At 55.2% G+C, this 21,924-nt stretch overlaps 1 protein-coding gene across 1 annotated transcript; it reads left to right on the top strand.

Annotated features, from left to right (window-relative positions):
• Nucleotides 1-410: 410 nt before the first annotated feature.
• Nucleotides 411-16,109, top strand: Cdx1 (caudal type homeobox 1). The gene is made up of 3 exons (XM_076855931.2): nucleotides 411-855; nucleotides 15,288-15,433; nucleotides 15,891-16,109. Exons 1-3 carry the CDS (start codon nucleotides 411-413, stop codon nucleotides 16,107-16,109), a joined length of 810 nt encoding a protein of 269 aa, XP_076712046.1.
• Nucleotides 16,110-21,924: the final 5,815 nt, after the last annotated feature.

Genomic DNA, 21,924 nt, shown 5'->3' with positions numbered 1-21,924 from the left:
CTGCGAATCGTGGGGAGGCCCCTGTGGCCACCGAAAGGACAGGACGGTGTTCCGCCCGCCAGGTCCACCGCTTAGCAGGCAATTCCCACACGCAGCGCCTCGCCCCTCGTCCCCAACCCCCTCCAGGCCCTGGCCAGTCCACCTCCCGCTTGGGGCGGCAATTTGTCTCCTTTTGAACCCCTCGCCCCCGACGGGTTTCCCCCTTTGATTCGCGGCCCGGAGGCTTCCCCCAGCTTTGAAATGCAAACCCGCCTCGGCTGGGGCCGCGGGCGGCCCGGAGCTATAAAAGGCCTGGGTGGGGCGGGCGCGGCGGCAGGGCCGGCGAGTTCAGGTGAGCAGTCGCTGGTCGTCGGGGCGGCCGGCAGCGGCGGCTCCAGGGCCCAGTATGCGCGGGGGGTCCCGCGGCCACCATGTACGTGGGCTATGTGCTGGACAAGGACTCTCCCGTGTACCCCGGTCCCGCCAGGCCCCCGAGTCTCGGCCTGGGTCCGCAAGCCTACGGCCCCCCGGGCCCGCCCCCCGCGCCCTCGCAGTACCCCGACTTCGCCAGCTACACTCACGTGGAGCCGACCCCCGCGCCCCCGACGGCCTGGGGCGCGCCATTCGCTGCGCCCAAGGACGACTGGGCCGTAGCCTATGGCCCCGGGCCCGCGGCCCCCGCCGCCAGCCCAGCCCCGCTGGCATTCGGACCCCCTCCGGACTTTAGCACGGTACCCGCGCCCCCCGGGCCTGGCCCGGGCCTCCTGGCTCAGCCCATCGGCGGCCCGGGCGCCCCGTCCTCGCCAGGAGCGCAGAGGCGGACCCCCTACGAGTGGATGCGGCGCAGCGTGGCGGCTGGAGGCAGTGGTGGCAGCGGTAAGGACACCTCCCCTCGCCCTGCGCCGCGCGACTATTCCCGGGGCACTGGCAGGTGCTCTGTGCGGCCCACGCTGCCCCGAGTTTGACCTCTGCCCTGGCCCGGCTCGGGTTGCCGAGAGCGTGGCCTCTGATCACTCTCTCCCTGGAGGGCTGTTGTGTCTTCCCGCTGAATCTCAGCCAGCAGGAGCCCTGGGGAGCCCACCCCAACCCTCTTTCTGCATAGACAGGGAAGCTGAAATCCCGCGAAGGGAAGAGACGTGCCTGTGCTTGTGCAAGGCGGAACTAGAAGGCAGGTCCTCAGACTCCTATCCCGGTACTCCTAGGGGGTCTGGCCCTGGTGATCGTCCTGGCCTTCTTCCACTCCTGTCCCAGCTCCAGCAGAGGCGGCAAACCTGGCGGCCGACCCTTCGAGAGTGGGCAGGTCACTTCCTTTCCAGGACTGAGCCCCCCATTTTACAGAGAAGAGATTGGGTCATATCTTTTGGCTGGCAAAGAGTCTCTCTCACCAGTTTGGAGCTGGGGTCCCTACCTAACCTCCCCAGGGCCCTCCCTGAACTCTTGACCCTGGGGGAGGGGAGGTAGATGCTGTGGGGAAGGTGGCTACTGTTTGGCTCTGAGCCTGTGAACCTCCTGCCCCCAGGCAGGCCTCTCTGATCCACCCTCTTCAAAAGCAGGGGAGGGGGCAGGACAAAGGCTCAGCTTTAATGAGGGGCGGCCTGATCTTTATGGGTACCCCCTTTGTCATGTAACAGACTGGGACTTGGCTCAGTAGTGACTCCTGTTGGCCGGAAAGTGAACAGGACACCCCATTGTCCAGATTGTGTCTGGCCTGTCCTGACAAAGGCCACCTGGCTTTGGGGGCGGGAAGCTGGCCTGCCCACCCTTTGATGTCCAGTCCCTACTTCCCTTCCCCCAGCTGGGAGCAGCCTGGGACTTCCCCTATCTTCTCTCCTCAACTGCCATCTCTCACACACACCCAGCCTGCCCCCTAGGCAGATGCTAGGCAGATGCTGGGCAGCGCCTGATCAGCACTGCAGGTTCTGGCTACGATCATACCCTTCTTGGAAGTCCTAAGTTCCTATCTGCCTCTAGGGAGGTACAGGCAACCTCTCTCTGCCAATCACCTCTGTAACTGATTATATCAGGTAACAATATGGAATATTTAACTCTTAGAACATTGAAGTGGGCACTGTTTTTACTCTTGCTTTGAAGAGGAAGAAACTTTGTCACCGACTAAATACTTGCCCAAAGCCATAGAATGTTACGGGACTGGGACTTGAACCCCGGTAGACAGAGCAGCACACCTGTGCACTCTTACTCTACTACACAGAGCTTCTCAGAGATTAGTCATCCCTTTGGGGTCTCAGTTTTACTGTCTGTGAAATGAGTGGGGAATAAGGTTGAATAGCAGTTTGTACCCGGCTTCAAGTTACAAAAAGACTCCTCTGCAAAATACAAATCTTTCCCTGGAGAAAAAGGAGAGCCTCCCAGAAGCTTTGTCTATAAATCCCAGAGGAAATGCCCCACATTAGATTCCAGGAGGGGAGATATTGGGGGCCTTGCCCTCACCATCTTGCAGGTGTGTGGCTGGGAAGTCTGGAGAAGGAAACCCACATTTTCTCTCTTCCACTTGTGGCTTCCTGCGGATCAAGTGACTTTGCAGGTGGATGAGGAAGGTCCCCATGGGCAGGGACCTGGAGAGGGGCCATCTGCTGTGTGGGCTGGCAGGGTTCAGAGAAGTGGAGGGAGCTTGGGAGAGCTTCTGGGCTCTGAGATAGACAGAACACCTGTCTATCTGGGCATAAGAGCAGCTGAGCCCCGCTCCACTGGTGGTCACAAAAGTCATTTGTAAACTGTTATCTGCAGGCAGGTGGGGGCATTAGTAAGGCCTGCTTTCAGAGGATAGAGGGAGACTTGGGAGACTTGGGTTCCGGAGGCTCCAGGAAAGCAGTTCCCCGGGAGCCAGGTTAGACCTGTTCTGCTGAGGATACAGGAACCTTGACTTTGGGAAGCTGGATGCTGCAGCTGACTGCTGCAGGTATGTGACTCTCGGTAGTGCTCCTGACCTGGGGGCAGAGTTGGGCTGGGACAAAAGAAAGGCCATGCCCCTCCGCTCTTTGGCCTCAGTTTCTCCTTCTGGGCAATGAAAGCACAGGTTTCCGGAGGAGGCTCCTGGGTAACACTGTGGTCTGGGACAATTGAAGGAAGGACACTGCAGGCCCCGGCTCCTTAACCCCCAATGACACTGACCATCAGGCCTTCAGCCTGCCATTTTCTTGACCAGTTAGCCCCTTCTGTCCCCCTCCTGAGCACCTAGCTTCCTAGAATAGCTTAACTGGACAGTTAGCAGGTGTGCAGATGGGGAAACCACGGTCCAGAGGTGACAAGGAGTGTTCGTTTTACCCAAGTGGAGGCTGAGCTGGGACAGGTCCAGATGAGTCAGTTTAGACTTCTATGGATTTCCATCGTATGTACAGTGAAGTCCATGCTCCCTCCTGGGGTGCACAGGGCTGCACAGCTTCAGCACCTGGCCCTGCATGCCTCCCAATCAGCCCAGACCACGCCCCGCTGCCCTGCTCCAGCTCTCCAGCCTTCTTGACTCTCCTCAGTCCTGCCAAGTCCCACTTCAGGTCTTGTGCACCTGCTGTTCCCTCTTCCGGAAGCTCTGCCTTCCAGGTTCTTTGCACACCTGGCTGCTTCCCGCCCCTTCAGGTGTCAGCTCAATGGTCACCTCCTCAGAGTGGACCTCTGTGATTCCCAGAGTGGATGCCCCACATCCACTGATGATCTCTGCGTATTCCCTTCTGAGCACTAACCCAGTGCCAATGTACTCGCCTATTTTGATGTGTGCTTGTGTGCTCTCTATTCCCAAGAGGCCCAGAGTCTTTCTGACTTGCTGCCATATCTGGGCTCCCAGCTCAACTCATGGCATCTAGTAAGTGCTCCGTGCATTGTGTTGCACCAGTGAACAGGGAAAGTGTAAGGGACCCAAGGCGTCCCAGAGAACAGGGGAGGGGTGAGATGTTGGCTTTGACGTGGGTTTCTGTCACCGTCTGGGGATTGGACCCATGACTGTCCAGCCAGCAATTCCGGTGGATGGTGGAGCTTGGCTGCCCACTCAGACAGTGCTCCTGCCTGACTTGCAGGGCTGCAGTCACCGAGGCTGGGACTGAGACTCTGGTCTCAGCAGGGTGGTAGAGATGGGGACCTTCAGGGAGAGGCTGTTGGGCTTCAGTCAGGCTATAGTCCTTCAACAAAATATGAGTCAGCTCCGAGTGTTGCTGTCACTCGCTGTAGCCAGGATGGGGATGACTACAAGGGGCACTATTGTTCTGTCTTCCTTCTTGGTTCTATAAATATCAGTGTTTTCATTAGGACGGTCATAGTCATGCTTCTGTCGTGGGCTCAGCCTGATTCTTTGTGGATAAACAGTGCTTCACACATTAGTGGCCCGTTGGGGTGCCTGGTCTCATAGGACAGGCAGATGTTCACTCAGATGATGAGGCGGTTGCAGCAGAGTTCAGGTCCTGGTCCAACTCCACCAGCTTTCAGACGAGGAAAGTGATACAGGCAGAGAGGAGGGACACTCTTCCGCCCACACACTCCAGGCCCACCCCTTAGCCTATTGCCACAGCTGCAACCTGGCCTCCCACCTCCAGCCTCTGAGGGATGCTCCAGCTGTTTCCAAACCAGTTGTGAGGCTGACCTTGTCAAGGCCTATCCCCTGCTCAAGAGCATTCCTTGGCTACCTACCGCTGTGGAATTGCCACTTCATTATTAAAAGAAAACCAGCCCCATTTCTGATATTTAGAGCCCTCCTGAAAACTGCCTCCACCCCAGTACTGAAGACATTCTCCCAACTAGTTTGCCTAGAAACAGACATGTTCTCTGGGGACAGGTAAGAGCCAGAGTTAGGGAGTCTCAGGTATGATTGCATTTCTTTTAGAAGCTGTATAGCCTCAGGCAAGCTAACCTGGATCATTTCTCTGAGCCTGCGATTCTTCCAGTGTAACATGAGGATAATGATAGGAATGAACCTTGAAGCCACGGTGCCTGTAAAGCAAAGCCCTGTTCCTGGTACACAGCAGGCAGCTGTAGCATGTGGGCACTTACGATCACCTCTGCCAGTCCTTGGCAGGTGCAACCTCAGGTACACACCTCACACTTGCTGACTCTCCAGTCTGATCCTCCAACCTGCACTGCCCCTCCTTCCTCCTCTGCATACTTACCAGTTCAAATGCTGCTCCTCCTCCAAGCCCACCTCCTTCAGGAAGCCCTCCCTGATTCTCCCCCGTCCAAGCACTCTGTCAACAACATGCATTGCTAACTGTCTGCTCTCATCTTCTTACTTATCCCTGCCAACTGCCATCTGATATCGCCCCAGGACCCGTCCCGTTCAGTCCCAGCACCCCCTGTCTTGCACATAGTATGAGCTTCTGATAAAGCTAATGGGTGGCATGGGCTGAGTCTTTACCATGTGCAGGTGTTGTGACGAGAGCTTTGCACAGGTGATCTCACCTAAGTCTCGTAACAACCCTAAGACGTGAAAGGATCTATTATTGGACTCATTTTACCGATGAGGTCTTTGAGGCTCAGGGAGGTCATGTGGCCTGCCCAAGCTTACTCAGCTACAGGATGGTGGCACCGGTTCCACCAGAGTCTAAGCCCACCGAGCATCTGTCAAACAAAGCACCACCTCCCCCATGTGCTTCCCAGCCCAGGTGGGGAAAAGGAGGCCAGCCAGGGGATGAGCATGCGAGGCCTGGGGGGGGGGGCACAGCAGGGGCCAGGCTCTTGAAAGCTGCTTCTCCACGCAGAAGCTTCATTTGACACCTCGACTCTCAGATGTAGCTGGGAAGGGGAATGACCCAGTTAGAAGGTGGCAGAAGGCTTTTTTTGGTTGAATGCCTCCCCCCCCCCCCCGCCCGCCCCTCTTTGGCAGATACTGCTGCTTAGAGCTTCGGGAATGGTTCTAAAGGTCCGAAACAGCTTTGTTAGCAGCAGGGGCTGGTTTTGTCGGTAGGGAGTTGTCTTCGTGGGCTGGCTTCTTAGGCTGCTGTCTGGGAGCTGCTAGGATTTGGAAACAGCGTTGACATCTGGAGCCAGGGCCATCGCTGTCAACAGGCTAAACCCTCCCGGTGCCAGCCTCAGCCCTCACCCTGCATAGACCCCACTGCAGTAAGAGGGAGAAGGAGCAGGCAGGAGGTCACCACTGTGCACGGCATCCTCCAGTGCCTTCCCGTTGTTCTCGAGGTCAATCCATTCCCCTCCCTGGAGGGAATCCAGCTGCTCCAGCCTCATCCGGTGCCCCTCTTCTTATTCATTCATTCACTCATTCATTCATTCAGGAAGGCAGGCAGTAATACTCTCTTCTGTGTCATAGATTCTTCTGGGTGCTGGGGATTAGAGCTGAACAAGGCAAGCAGGATCCATCAACAGGCTGCCACTGAGCCCTTCACTCTGTTCCTCCCTGCCTGAGGGCCTTTGCACATGCTGTTCTCTGTTTCTGGAATATTCTTCACTTATGACACAGAAGCTTCCTGCTAAACTTTCAGGTCTCAGCTTCAATGTCAGCCCTTCCAGGTGTCCCCTCACCAAGCTCAGTACAGTAGCTTTTGGCTCCCTGTTCTCTGTCCCCCACACTATGAATCACAAGTGACAATTATTTCATTTGTACATTTGTTTTTAACTTGTCTCCCCTCCCTCCATGGAAGACATGAATAGCAAATAAGGGCTGAGCACCTGTCAACGTCGCAGTAACACGAGCTGATGTCTACTGGGTGCTCGGCACTTTGGCAAATGCGGGAGTTCAGACCCCAGACGGCACACTTCTCCATCAGCTTAGTGGCTGCTGACAGGTAGCACCGAAGTGGATGGGAACGGGTGCTCTGGAGGCTGAGGCCACCAGCTGGTGGATTCGATGTGGGGGATGAGGGGGACAGGCCTCAGAAATGCCAACTAGGCCCTTGGCCCTAGTGACTGGGGATGGCGTATCCCTTGGTAAGATGAGGGAGATGGAAAAGTAGCAGGTTTGTTTCATGCATTCAGTAAGAATTCACCATATAGTCAACGTGTGTGTCAGGCACGTGGTGAGCACAGCGCCATGGTCCCCACCTTCACAAGCATGCGGGAGCCTAGGCCCTTGAGGAGGACGTCTGCCAAGGTCATATAGCTGCCCAGGGTAGGAAAGGGCAGGAGTCCAGAGGCCCTCCTGAACTTCAGCTGAAAGAGAGCCTGCGGAACCACCTGCAGAGGGTTAGCAGGGCCTTCACCTCCTGCTAGAAGAGGGCAGCAAGTGGGGCGCGGCCTGCGAACCCCTCCAGGAAACAGAGCGGGAGGCTGCAAGCGGCTCAGCCTGGGAGGAGACTTGAAGAGATGCAGGTGATGTTTCCAGTCCTGGGCTATCCTGGGCAGGGGGTCCCCTGTGGGAAAACATGGGAAGAATTCAAATGGTGGTGAGTGCAAGACCAGCCCCTGCTACCACTGGGACAACCTCAGTCTGGGTGGGCGCACGCTGCGGCATGGCCCTGGCCTCGGTGGGAGCTGGGTCTAGCAGTGTGTCCGGAAGACCCTTCTGCCATGATGGAAATGCTCTACCTCTGAGCTGCCCAGTAGGTGCCCACAAGCTACCCGTGGCTGTTGAGCACCTGGAACATAGTTAATGTGACTAAGAAACTCAATTTTACTTTTTATTGAGTTTATTTCAGTGTGGTACATTTTGTCCCATTGTCCCAGTTGGGAAACATGTATGAAAACTTTAATACAGTGTATAATATATCATATGTTATAATAGTCATAATAGCACTGATTGGCGTTAATTAACATAATACATAAGCTCTGGATTAAGATCGACAACTTATTTCAATGCACCTGTGTCCACTTCATTAACATATTCGCAAAATTGAAAACTTGGACTTAATGGATTAAACAGCCACATGTGGCTGGCTGTGGCGAATCGGGCAGCATAGGGAAGTCCCTCTCAAGAGGTCCTGGAGTGGTAATCCATTCCAGATGGCCTCCTTGTTCAGCTGCTGACTGTCTCTCTAGGGCAATGCCATTGCCTCATTGTCACACTGGCTTTTATTAATAATTACTTGTCAAGTGGATGATCACACCTGGCCCCATCACCACCTTGGAAAGGAGGCACTCACACCTGCATTTTTTCCAAATAAATCGACTGGAATTCAACGAGGTCCAGTGGCTTTGTTTAGGGGACACATCACAGGCATGTGGCCAGCCTGGGCTAGAACCTTCAGATCTCTGACTCTGAAGTCCCTGCTCTTGCTGCTTCCCCAAGCCAGGACAGACTGCAGGCCTTGACGAGGAAGATAGCGCCGCCAATGATGTCAAGGTTGCAGGTGGCCCAGGAGGGAAGGGTGCAAAGACAGAGAGCTCCGACTGGCAGGAGGGAGATGTGGGAGGAGAGGCTTGGCCAGCGCTGCTGGGCTCCCTCGGGAGATCAGCCTGGCCATCTCCCTTCTCTCCCCACACTCCTCAGCTCTCCTCCAGGGATTGAGTGGGGAACCATTATACAGAAACCTGGGTCTGTCCACTCAGCCAGGACCCAATTATGGGCCCAGCAGGAAGCCTCAGGGCCCCAGAAAGGCATCCATTCATCACCAAACTGGTGGGTCAGCTGCAGCAGAGGTTCAACTACGGGTGGTGCAGATGGGGAAATGGACCCAAATTGGAGATCACATGTCCAGCCGATGGCCCAGCCAGGTTTCCTCACTCCTAGGCCAGCGTGTTCTTTGCCCTGTGGCTCTCTACCAGGCGACATTCCTCCCTTTTCCCAAGGGATTCCTCCAACATTCGTTTCTGCAAATAGCTCAGTTCTGCTTTTCTGATCCATGGCTCTTTGCCATTCACAGACTGTGTTCCCGGTCCTTTCTGTGCCCCTGGCAGCAGGGAGGAAACCCAGGGGTGCTCAGACACCCGCCCTTCCGCTCAGTTGATCAGGCTGAACCACACCCTAGTTCTCTGGCCCCCTCAGGCAAGGCCTGGAGACACCTCGTACACCCAGCCTTTCCCCAAACCTCAGTAGGGTGTGAGGCACCTCCCTCCACTTTGGGCTTTCTGCACCCCGTCACCGTTACCTTCCCCAGGCTTGTGTTTTATATTAAATTTCTTTGTCTGTTCATCATATTTGAATTTCTTTCCCCCTCCTCAAATATTCCAGAAACTGCCCAGCATCCTCTTGGTTAAGTCCATCTCTTTTCTTCCTCACTCCCGTCCCCGGGGGTTCTCCTCACTCCAACTCACCATGGGCCCTAATAGGGGTCAAGCTCTTCCTTTGCAAACGGTTGAAGAGAAGAAGGTGGCCAAGGTCCCACCCCACGTCAGTGGCAGACCTGGGACAAGTAATAAAAGCTTCCCACTCAAAGCCACAGGCTCTTTCTTAGTCTCCACCAGACCTAGGAAGGCGAAGGTACCCAGACTCCTGGGGCAGGTCGGCCCTTGGGAGCACCTCCTGCGCCCTTTGTCTTTCCCACCTCTGTCTTTGCCTGTTGGCTCTGCAGTCGCCTCAGCAAGTGACCTGAGAACCTCTCTGGACCTGTTTCTTCATCTAGAAAAAGGAAGACTCTTTGGAGTAGGAGTCTGTGGCTGCTCTTCCCCCACTTTCCTAGCTCCCTCCCAGGAAAGGCCCAGGCTTTTCTCCTTGTGTCCCCAGGCTGGCACCAAGGACACTGATGAGCTCCCTATGCTTCCTGCTCCACTCTGCTGGAAGATGCAGGCTGTGCCCTCCCTTGGGTCTTGGCTGGGCTGATAGGCAGTGAGGACGGTCTGGTCTCTGAGGAAGGGCTCAGAGCTGCACAGAACTTGAGGACATAGGCCCTTGGGAGCTGACACTCCAGCCCTCTTTTGGGACACAGGAGAATCTGAGGCCCAAAGAACAGGGGGACTTATTCAAGGACAGACAGATGGTGCAGAACCAGGACCAGGATCTATTGAGTCTAGCTGGGGCTTGTTAGCGATGGCAGGGAGATGAGGAGTCAGCAGACCAGGTGGACCCTGGTGGAATGCATCTTTAACCAACTCTTGTGCGTGAGTGTATAGTGTTGGAGGGGGATCCTGATGCACAGTCATTTGGGGCTGGACCACCCAGGGAGGGGTCACTGAGGATTTGGGACTGGATTTGAGGTTTATACACCATAGGACAGAGCTGGTCATCCCTCAAGGCCACACACCCAGCAGGAAGAGGGCAAGGAAAGTGCTGACCCAGACATCATTTGATTTTCTTGGAGCCTCTCATCCCATTCTGGATCAGAAGCCACATTCTGTCCTTGCCTGGCCCAGGCCAGATGGGGGGGGGTCCACTTCAAGTCACCAGGACTCCTACCCTTGGTCCTTCAACTGGGCAAGCCTGGTGTCTAGACTCTGAGACTGGGAAATGGGCCTCAGAATTCAGTAATAACAAACACAATCAGAGAATCAACAAACTCTGGGAGCTTTGTGTTTCCAAGTTGGAAGGCACTTTAACAAAGAAGCAGTCCCATCCAACACACCATCTCTTGCACAGATCCAGTGCCTGACATTCCTGCCAAATGGCTGTCTCATCCATATTGGAAATGGTAGGCTCTGCCCTCCTGGTGCATCTGCTACATGGCAGGCACAGTGCTAGGCACCACCCCTCTACGCCTGAGTTGGAAATCATTATGGGAGACCTTCCACCATGTGAGAGGCTGAGCGCTATTTCTGAGGCTATTTCTGAGACCTGGTTTTGAATCCCACCTGCCTTGACGTGTGGACCTCTCTGAGCCTCAGCTTTCTCGTCTGTAAATAGATGTCACAGTGACTCAACACCACAGGTTGTTGAGAGACATATCAAAGAGCCTGGTGCATGGACATGATGGCTATTATTAGAATAATAATTATCCCCATTTTACAGATACAGAAAATGAGTCTCAGAGAGGTGAGGAGACTGTCCTAGGCTGTCTTACCAGTGAGAAGATGCCTCATGCAACCAGAGGTCTGCTCGTGCAAACAAGCCCATACCAGAACCTGGAGAGCTGATTAAGTGCCCAGAGGCCCATTCCAGCCTTGCTGACTCCAAATTTCGGGGCCAGGATCTGTGCTTCAAGAAAGCTCCCCGGGAGTTCTGAGGCTGCTGGTCCTGCCCCTTGCCTGCTGTAGGAGATGGGGTGCTCACAGCCTCCGGCAGTAGCCTGACCATAGGATGAGATTTTGGGGTTTTTGTTTTTTTGTTTTTATTTTTGTTTTTGTTTTTTTGGTACCAGAGATTGAATTCAGGGTCCACTCGATCACTGAGCAACATCCCCAGCCCTATTTTATATTTTATTTAGAGACAGGGTCTCGCTGCATTGTTTAGCACCTCACTGTTGCCGAGGCTGGCTTTGAACTCGCAATCTTCCTGCCTCAGCCTCCCGAGCAGCTGGGATTACAGGCCTGCGCCACTGCACCCAGAAAGGATGAGCCATTCTTCGCATTCCAAAACCAGAGCAGAGAGCCATCTGAGGTTCTTCCTACCCCGAGCCCCTGCTTGCCCCTGAAGGGCTGGGGGCTCCCCGCCATCTCGCCACCCACACAGGCATCCGGTCCCAAGGGTTACTCGTTAGGTGGCTGGGAGGGGCTGGCCCCTCATCAGACACCTGTTAGAGAAGCCTGGACTTCCCCCTTAGCCCCAGTGTCCCGGGTTCCTGTAAATCATTCATCCTGGGCCCTCTCCCTGCCCCGTCGCTCTCACGCACCACCCAGGCCCCTCCTCTCTGGGCTCTGGAGGTAGCACAGGTGCTCAGAAGATGGGACAGGCAGGATTGTTGAGAGACATATTCAAAGTGCAGTTCCTAGTTCTATCAAAGCTGGGACCGAAGCCCAGGTCTCCTGACTGTCATTGAAAGTACAGCTCACATCTGCACATGGTAAACATTGAAACACCCCAGAGTCTCCCTCCACCAATGGCTTTCCTCCTCTAGCTCCTCTCCCCAAAGGAGCAGCCCCTGTTACTGGGCTTCTCATAGGTTCATTGGAAAGAACTGTATGGAGACATGAACAGTGTGTGTTGTGTATCCCCCGCTTTTGTACAAAACAGTGACATATTTTTTTTTGCACCAATCTGTGTCTTGCTTTTCCATATATCTTAGAAACTGCTCCATGTTGCACTTTTGCAGTTTTGTGATTTCGTCTTGATGACTCTTCTCCACGGATGCACCCAGTTATCTTTCCTCCCTGGACGACATGTGGGAGTCCCTGGGTTCTGGGCCACATAAGGAATATGACATTTTTCTTTGGCAGAGTCCTTTTCTTGGGAATAAAACCACGTACTTCAAGCAGCTTGACCAGATAGAGGCTGGCCAATGGGTTCCTATGCCCGCTGACCCCTCTTCCAGGGTAAGAGATGGGATTCCGGATGCCAAGGCCCTTGGACCAGGTCTCCACAGGCACCCTTGCCAGAACCAAGGAGAAACTATGCAGCCAGCATCTCATGCCTCCCCTCCATCTTGGGAAGAGCTGGGCCAGAGGTCATACCACCACCAGGCAGGATGACCCTCAGCCAGAGCCTGTGTAGGCCCCTGCTTCCCTGCTGTGAAATGACCCTGTGCATTCCTGTTCCCACCAGAAAGAACAGGAGAGAGAGCTGGGTGCAGAGGGAGAAGATGCCTGGACCTGCTTAGGCCCAGGCCTGGTGGGCAAGGAGCCCCATCTCTGCCCAGGCCCACACTCTTCCAGGGGGTGGCTGGGAGTCCTCTAGGTTTGTTTGGTCTGGTTTGGTTTGTACGGGGGATTGAACCCAGGGGCACTCTGCCCCTGAGCTACATCCCAGGACCTTTTTATTATTTATTTTGAGACAGGGTTTCCTTAAGTCACTGAGGGTCTCACTGAGGGTCTTATTGAGACTGACCTCAAACTTGCCATCCTCCTGCCTCGGCCTCCTGAGTCCCAGGATTACGGTGTGCACCACTACAGCCTGCGTTCTGGGTGTTGTAAAGGACCCAGTTGCTGCTGTCCAACCCCAGCACAGGCCAGGCTCCCAGGGGCCCCCCACACTTCTCTGACCCTTCCTTTCCTGGAGCGGGTGGTCTGCTCTTTACATTCCTATTACCAATGCTTAGGACAATGTGCGGCAGGCTCAGTAGCCCCAAAATATGGTGGGGTGAAGAGACATGCACGGGAGGAGACAGAGAGAGCCCTAGAGCAGGGGACACAGTGTTGGGCAGGTCTGCGCTCACTGGGGCCTCCAGGGACGCTGACGCCACAGGCAGGATGAAAAAGAGACTTGCCAGGCTTCTTATTTGGACCTCTGGCTGCCATGTGACCATCCTGGACTCGTCTCTTCTCTGTAAAACGAAAGGAGACTAAACTCCCAGGACTCCTTCCGGCTCCAGCTGAGCAAACCCAGCAGGCGGGCAGAGGCTTCAGAGCCCTCCTGGGCCCTGGTTGCGGTGGCATTAGGCAGAACTGTTTTGAAACAGTGTTGAATTTTCTAGACTAAAGAGAGGCCCCATCTGGAGCCACAGCCTCAGCAGCCACTCCCTTGGCCCTTTCCTGGGGCAGACCTGGCCAAGGGCCCAGGCTGTCCCGTGCTCTGTTGGGCAGCAGACTGAGGTCAGGGGATCCGGAAGCGTCCGGTGTGGTTCTGCTGCTCTGGCAGAAAACCCAGGGAACAGCCGCCCAGGAACATCTGTTGTCTCCCGCTCTCCGCAGAGCCGTTGGCCTACAAGGAGCCTGGTGGCTGTCCTGCCAAGCTGCGTGGGCCTGGTGGAGTGCAGAGCCAATATGGGGGTGGGCAGTGCAGAGGCACCGAGGGACGGCCAGGGCCAGGCCTGCAAGCAGGGAGGTGAAGGCTGGCTGCCGTGGGGCCCTGGGTGAGGTGGGCAGGGCTCCGCAGTGGCTCTGAGACCCACCAGGCCCTGGAGGACACATGCGTGCTGGGGTGCACCTCCTATTTATAGCCACATGGTCAGCTGCTTACAGAGAAACTGGTATTTTGCCAGGCCCCTCCCCAGCCCAGGCCAAGCAGGACTCTTAATATTCTCCCCAGACCTCCAATCCCAGCCCCAAAGACAGCCCTGACGTGAAGCCCAGATGCTCCTCAGTCCAGCTCCTTGCCCTGGCTGAGCCCCATCTAGAAGCAAGCCACTATCTCCTCCCTCCTGGGTTATTGCATGGCCGCTTCCTCTCCCCAGTCTGCTTACTACACAGCAGCCAGGGAACGTGAAAATCTATATCAGACTTCATGTCTCCTCTGCTCAAAACCCTGCAATGGCTCCCATCCCAGACACAGTAAAACCAGAGTCCCTCCCCTTGTGTCCTGCCCCTGTTCCCCTTGCTTCTTCCATCCCATCCCACCAGCTTCCTCAATGTTCCTCAAACCTGTCAAGTGGCAGCTGTGCTCCCACCCCAGGGCCTTTGCATTTACTGGTCCCTCTGCCAGATGTCTGCTTGCCTCTTTCCCTTCTCTTCTTTAGCTCTTTGCTCAGATTCCCCTGCTCAGTAAGGCCTTCATGAGCCAGTATATTTAATAAAACTTTTTTTTTTTTTTTTTTTTTTTTTTTTGAGATTGGGTCTGGCTTTGCTCTGCAGGCTGGCCTCGGATTCCTGGGCTCCAGCGAAGCTCCCTTCTTAGCCACCTGTGGGGCTGGGACTCGGTCACCTCAGGTGCAGGCCTCCTCCCTCTAAGTCCTCCCTCTCTGCTTTCGTTTTCTCCAAATACTTATCAATTAACATTTCAAGTGTTTTCTACATTTACTTTCTTTTTGTGGGTCCTGCTCCCTTAGAACCTGAGCTTCCTGAGGGCAGGGATTCCTTTATTTTGTCCCCTGCCTACCCCAGGGCAGGGCTCCAGGCAGGAGCTCAGTGATGATGACCTGGGGAGCCACCTGCAGCCCTGCTGCTCTGGGCCTGCCCTGACCCTGCTGCAGCCCGGCTCAGGGTTTGCTGTCCAGGGTCAGGGAGTCTTGAGGTCCCCAGCAAGCCCCGTCCTTTCTGCCTGAGTGTGGGGTCAGCGTTCAGCAGGGACTGGGGAGCCCCGGCCCAGCTACTCCTCAGTTTCTGAATCCTTCCACTTGCCCGTCCAGCCACGTGGCCTCCTCTGCCCTCTTTTGCACAAGAGAAAGGAGCAGCTGACATCTTCTTAGCCTCAGTCTACCCTTGCCTGCCAGTGTCCTTTCGGATCTGTGCTGTTCAAACTCATGATCTGGGGACCCCTGAATCGGAACTCCTTGGGGGTTGTCAGACACGTGGTTTCCCCCAGGCTCTCAGATTAAACAGGGGCGCCCAGAAACTGTGCTTTTACAAGCTCCTGGAATGTCCTTTGCTCAGCCACCGCTGGCAAATGCTGACTAGAGCTGGCGGTCAGAGCGGGTCCCTGGGTCAGGAGGCCTGAGAGAAGCCCCAGCCTCAACAGCAGCCCCACCTTTTGTGGGTGCCGCCCCCCCCTTACCTTCCCTCCTGGTCCTCCTGCTTCTCAGGCAAGACCCGGACCAAGGACAAGTACCGCGTGGTCTACACGGACCACCAGCGCCTGGAGCTGGAGAAGGAGTTCCATTACAGCCGCTACATCACCATCCGGCGGAAGTCAGAGCTGGCCGCCAATCTGGGGCTCACCGAAAGGCAGGTGTGTAGGGGTTCCCCCACCTCAGCCTGGCAGCAGATTACAGGGCTCAGTAGAGGGAGAGCAGAGAGGCCAAGGGTCCAGGCCATGGTCACAGCACAGCTGACCCTGAGCTGCTGCCAGCAGGTGCCCCAAGGAAACCTAATATTCCTGCCACCTCAGTGGGGAGCCTCTGGCTGAATAGCTGTGCCCTCTAGCAGGCCATGGCCAGTGCTGTTAGGCCCTCTAGGAGGGAGCAGCCGTGGGGAACAGGAGGGCTCCCAGAGGGGGCCTTGGAGGGCCTAGGAAGAGGAAGGTGGCCTGGGGGAGCGAGTTCTACAGGGAGAACACCCTTCTCTAGGTGGTGAGAGAGGCCACAGACACACCTAGAGAAGGGCCAGCCCTATGGCTTCCTCTCTCCTCGCTCTACCACTGTCTCCTGCACCCATCGCCCGTAGCCTCCTGTTCTGTGATCCTGCAGGTGAAGATCTGGTTCCAAAACCGGCGGGCGAAGGAGCGCAAAGTGAACAAGAAGCAGCAGCAGCAGCAGCAGCAGCAGCAGCCGCCACCCCAGCTGCCGCCGGCCCTGGACGGCACCTCTGCCCCATCAGGACCGCCCCTGGGCGGCCTGTGCCCCAGCAGTGCTGGCCTCCTCGCTGCCTCCTCCCCGATGCCTGTCAAGGAGGAGTTTCTGCCCTAGCCCTGCCAGGCTTGTGGCCTGGGGCCTGGGGACTCAGGTGCTAGGGATGGGGCTTCTGTGGGCCCAAGAGGTCCTAGAGTCCCAGCCCCACTGCTGACCTTTGGGGTCACCGTGGACAAGTCACCCACCCGCTCCCTGCATCCCTTGGCCCGAGTGTGCCATGAGCTCGTGGCCTGCTGGCTAAGCACCCTCCAGTCCCTGCTTTCTAGACCTCAGGGGAGTCGGGGCCCAGCGCTGGAGGCTCAGGCTCCTAGAGACATCTCAGGCCCCAGAGGGTTGGGGGACAGAGCAAGACAAGGCCCTGCCTCCTCCTCGTGGTCTTAACGAGTGAAGTGAGGAGTGAAGTGGGAGGCCACCGTGGGGACCAGACTGACCTGGAGAAGGGTCTCTTGCCCAGAGAAGGTGGCAGGTTTGCAGAGCAGGACGTGAGAGGCAGGCTGTGTGGTTCACCAACACTCACCTCTCCTGCCTCAGCCTTACCTCGGCCTGCCTCCACCGCAGTGTGCCCTGAGTCCTCCCCAGCCTGGATGCTGACACAAAGCCCCTGGGCCTGGGCCTGGTGGTCATCTTTGTCCACTCACCAGCACTCTCAGGGAGGCCTGCAGATAGAGGGGCCCTGCAGGGGAGAAGGGGGCCGAGTGCACCCTGCAGGGTCCTACCACTCCACAAGGCTGTCCATCCATCAGGATTCAGGCCCCAGGGAGCTGCCAGAGACTTTCTCTGGACCAACCCAAGGTCACAGCTGGACAGATATTATATAGAGACTGGAATCTTTTGGATGCAGCTTCAAGAATAAATTTTTTTCCTCCTTAAAAAAATGAATAGAATTATTATACACAGCATTAAAGAAAAAACAATTAAAGAATCGTTCTCACCCTTCACTAACAATAGCATATTCCCTTCCCATTCTGCAGGCCTACAACAAGGTCACCTTTAAAATACTCCTAAAAGATCAAAACAGGACACTGCTAGAATAAGTCTGTGAGATCACGTAGACGTCTGTGTGCATCTGTGAGCAGAATCGCCAGACTCAGTCTATCAGTCTATTGAATTTTTAAGCCACTTTCAATTCAGGTTTTTCTTTCAACTGATGACACTTATTGGGCACCCCATGTGCTGTGGTTGGGCCCCAGAAGCAAATAGTCCTTGCCACCCGGGCGTTCCTAGTCCAGTAGGAAGCCTGCCAGGTACGTGGATGGCACTATTACAAAAGGATAAGAGTCAATCAGAGCTGTGCTCCAGGCATCCCGGGACTCAGAGCATCCAGGGAACAGAGTCAGCTCCTAGCTTATCCTGGAAGGCCTGGGGGGCTTCCTGGAGGAGGCAAGGTTGGAACTGAGACCTCAAGGTCAGGCCAAGAAGGGATGAATAGTAAAAGTGGGCCTGAGGGATGTGAACTTAGAGTCCAAGTCTTTTTGACTCCAGGGAGAAGCCATTGTTCTTAGGTCCCTTCCAGAGGTGGGCAGGAGTCTGCTACCTGGGGCTCTCTCCCCAGAGAGCTCTGGTGCCAGCTGCCTGCCCTCTGTTTACTGTTCTGGGAGGTGGCCAGGCCATAAAAAGTGTGCACAGCCTGCTTGCCATTGCCCTTTGCTCCTGGAGCCCAGGACGACAATGCACAAGGTGGACCTGATCGCGGCACAGGCCCTGCAGAGCAGCAGGTGCTCCTCTCTCTCCTCCCACCGGTGGTCTAGGAGAAACCATGGCCCCATCAGTGACAGTAGATGCCTAAGGCATAGGAACCAGATGGCACCAGAGGAGAGGACCAGGGTCCCGAGAAGAAGGGGAGAGAGACAGGTGGAAAGGTAGCCGGCAACAATGAAATTCATCTTTCTGATCTTTAAATGCCATTTGCTGTGTGAATCTGGGGTAACTGCTTCCCCTCTCTGGACTTCTGTTTCCCCTTGTAAAACTAGGGAGTTTGTCTTCCAGAAATAAGTGACTCTGGTCAAGTAAATTGGGGAAATCCTGCAGATTTCCCCACTCTGGGTGAGCCACACTGATGTCTCCAACAAGACCCCCAGCCCAAAGTCCCCTTGGATTGTCTTTAATTCAGTGTTCTGCAGGCTCCCTTCCCAGGAAGCCCCTACTAACTCCTCCCTGTCTCCTACCCAACTCCCCATGCTCTGGAGAATGGGCGCGCTGAACTGGAGGACCATGCAGTCCCTGTGAGGGACGCAGCGCGGAGCAGCAGGTCTTGTGGTCAGATGGCCCCGGTCCCAGAGTGACCTTCCCGGCTGTGCTCCTTGAGGCAGGGTAGTCCGCCGCCCTGCGCCTCAGCCTCCTCAGGGACCAATGGGAAAGCCACTGATCTTAGATCGGGTGGAGCACAGCCCCTGCCTGTAGGAGGTGCTTGTGATTCAGCCACCTGCTGATGGGGCTGTCACCTCCTAGTGTGAAAGGCCTGTGGTCTGGACGGATGTTCTGACCACCCCCCTCCCCCAGCACCGAGGACAGATGGTGGCTGTGAAGATCTGAGGCAGGACAAGCCTAGCCCCCGCCTCAAGAAGACCTCTGCCTGGCAGGAGGCCAGTGGCCAGGCCTGGCAGGAGGGGTGAGCCGTGGCAGTTGCTCAGGGGGTTGGGTGGGCCACAGGCTGGGTTGGTGTCCCCCCTGTCCGTTGGCGTTTGAGTGCCAAGAAAAAGGAAACTCCCACCTAAGGCGACTTCCAAAGAGTGCCATGGGCTGCCTGGTACCTGTCAGTTTCCGGTCACCTAAAGAGTTCCACCAGAGTCCGGGGTGTTGTAACTGCTCAGGAAAAAGACCCCCTCCTCCAGGTCCTGTCAGACCCTACAGACACCCCAGGGCTAAGACATGTTCCAGCTTTCCAATAAGGAAATTGTACATGGTAATTTTATGTCCCCTTCTTCTCGGTGGCAGGCCCCACGCTGGTGCTGGTGACCTGGGATCCAAAAATACACGTGTCTCGGTCTGGCCTGGCAAGGCCCACAGCCTGGTTACAGCCTTTTTTTGTTTTTTTTAAAATACCTTTATTTATTTATTTATTTAATGTGGTGCTGAGGTTCGAACTCAGTGCCTCACATGTGCTAGGCAAGCACTCTACCACTGACCCACATCCGCAGCCCCTGGTCACAGCCTTTTACAAGTCAGAATTGTGCATGTCAACACTGTGTTTGGCATACAATTTGAGGGGTTCATAGACCCCCCAACCCCAGGTTGGAACCTTTGCTTGTGGAAGAGCCATTGTCTTCATTGACTGCCAGGAGCATTGAGCAGAGCAGGCCCCAGCTGAGCTCTAGCGGGGACTGAGGGTTGGGAGGGAGTGAAGAGCTCTCCAGCAGCCCTCTGTGCGAGTGTGCGTGTGCGCACGTCTGTGACTGTGATGGGCAGGGACAGCAGGAACAGGGGCCCAGGAAGACTCAGGATCTCTGAGGAAAGCAGCAGCAGTGAGCCCCGCAGGCCTAGACCCGGGCAGCTGGGGAGGGCAGCCCCGTGGTGGGGGACTGCTCCGGAACCACTTTCTCTGCACCACACCAGATGGACCAGCAGTCTGGAACCTCGTTCTTCACAGTCCCCACTCCTGGTGTAGCAAAACACATGCTCACAGTGATAAAATCTGATCGTTTAGGCGAATTAAAAATGTTTATTTATATGCATTTAAAAATATCTCCCTATATAATAAAAGGAAGTACATTTTCATCTAACACTTTCCTTAAATCAGCTCACATCTCCATTGCACTTCAGGTTGGATGTGAGACCAGGAGAAATACTGAGAGAAAGGGCGGGGGGGATGAGGAAGGGGCCACCGCGTATTTCCTGAGTGCATTCCTAGGTAGTGATTTTGCCCAGTGATACCCCAGCCCACTCTGGCATGGGGGAGGGGAATATTGTGGCAGCAATAGTCAAGTTCCACCAGAGACCGGGATGTTGTAACAGGTCCCGTCAGACCCTGCAGACACCCCAGGGCTAAGAGGTGTTCTACTTCCAATAAGGAAATTGTACATGGTAATTTGGTCACTAACTCCTGGCTACTTGTATGATCATAAAACTGGGACTTCAGTGGGAGGGTGATTGATACAGATAACATCTTTAAGATGTTTTATGTGTTGGGGGGAAGGTGGCATAGAGGTGTGGCCTGGAGGGTGGGCCCCGGGTGGGCCACACTCCTCGATCCCAGACATGATTCGGTCTCTACATTACTGAGGGATTTTGCCAATCCTGCCCCCTCTGACTTGGTTTCCCCATCTGAGAGGCATGGGCCATTTGACCATTTGCATGCCACAGCCCCAGCGACTGTCACCAAAGCTCAATAGTCACCCCATGATGTATTTGTTCAAGGAAGGCTAACTTCAGAGCCCCATTCACCTCTCCCCCCCCCCCACTGCTCAGAGGGGTCAGAAAGAGGTCAGTTTCCTTGGTTCCCAAGTCAACAGCCTCTGGCTACTCCCCATCCCTAAGGTTCTCCAACCTTGCAAAAGGCCTGGGGAACCCCATGCCAACGGGAGGGAGACAGGCTCTGCAAGGCTGCTGCTTCTCCTGTAAGAGACTTAGAGACAAGCCCTGGGCCAAGGCCTACTTGGATTCAGGGGTACCTGACTTTGGCCTATCTCCAGGCATGGCCCGTGGCCCTCCTGGCTTTATCTCCAAAGCACAGAGATTCAGTGTTCTCTGTGACCTTGGGCACATGATTTACCTCCTTTGAGTCAGTTTCCTCAAGTATAAAATGAGATGCATGAACCTATCTTCTCAGGCTGTTGGAAAGGATTAAAAATTGGATTTTGGTGCCAAGTATGGTGGGACATGCCTATAGTCCCGGTGACTCAGAGATCTGAAGCAAGTTCAAGACCAGCCTCACAACTTGGCTGGAAATGTAGCTGAATTATATAGAACACCCTGGGATCAATCCCCAGTATCCCCCACCACCACCAAAAAAGGATACTTGATGTAAAAGTTCATCATAACGCACACAGTAGGGCCCAATAACTGTTCCTTCTCTTCACATTCATGGCCCCCTAGGCCTCATACAGGTAAGGGGCAGAGGGTAGAGGGGACCCTTTCTCCTGGGTCTGGGGAACCCTGGCCTGCCCTGTGTGGGCCATACTCAAAGGCAAGAGCAGCTGAGCAAGGCCTGGGAGGAGAGGCAGCCTTCACCCAAGCCATGCCAGGACTTGAACCCTGGCCAGCTCCTTTCAAGCCCCAGGTTAAGGGCAGAACCTTATCCTCACCTCTACCCAGACGCCCACCCCCAGGTTGGCTGCAACCATGTGCATGATCAGTGTCTGAACAGGGACACTTTGAAAGTGGTGAGGGCATGGTGTGTAATGTGTATGCTGTCCCCTAGCACACCCAGGCTCAGTCCCAGCAAATGGACACATGTGATCTCTCTAGCTAAGAATTTCCCACCCCAGCCACAGGCTCCTAGGATTGCCTGAACATCCTGAGAGGTCAGTCCCCAGCAGGCTGGCAGCTGGCTCATTTTACAAACTCATACCCTTTTTATGTCATTTATGCAAAGTCATTACCTTCTCAAGGTCATTCCTTGAGTGGCGGAGAACTTGGTGCCGACAGTATCATGGCATTTACCTGTCCCTCTTCCTCACTCAAATGTTCCCATTTCATTTTCACCCCAAGGAAAGGAGTACTAAGGACCACCACTGGCCTAGAAGGTCCATGAAGCCTGGCTCTGTCCCTGGTGTCATGCACTAGCTCTGGAACCTTGAGTAGGGACTTACCTCTCTCTTTCAGTTTCCTCATCTGTAAATAGGAGGACTAACGCCTGCCTTTCCAAGCTGGGAAAATAAGTCTCCGCCAGGACCTGGCATATTTTAGATGCTCAATAAATATGGACAGATTAGAT

Source organism: Callospermophilus lateralis, chromosome 5 (assembly GCF_048772815.1).
Source record: "Callospermophilus lateralis isolate mCalLat2 chromosome 5, mCalLat2.hap1, whole genome shotgun sequence".
Lineage (NCBI taxonomy): Eukaryota > Metazoa > Chordata > Mammalia > Rodentia > Sciuridae > Callospermophilus > Callospermophilus lateralis.
The sequence above is the reverse complement of the archived record's forward strand: the minus strand, read 5'-3'. Positions and strand labels throughout refer to the sequence as shown.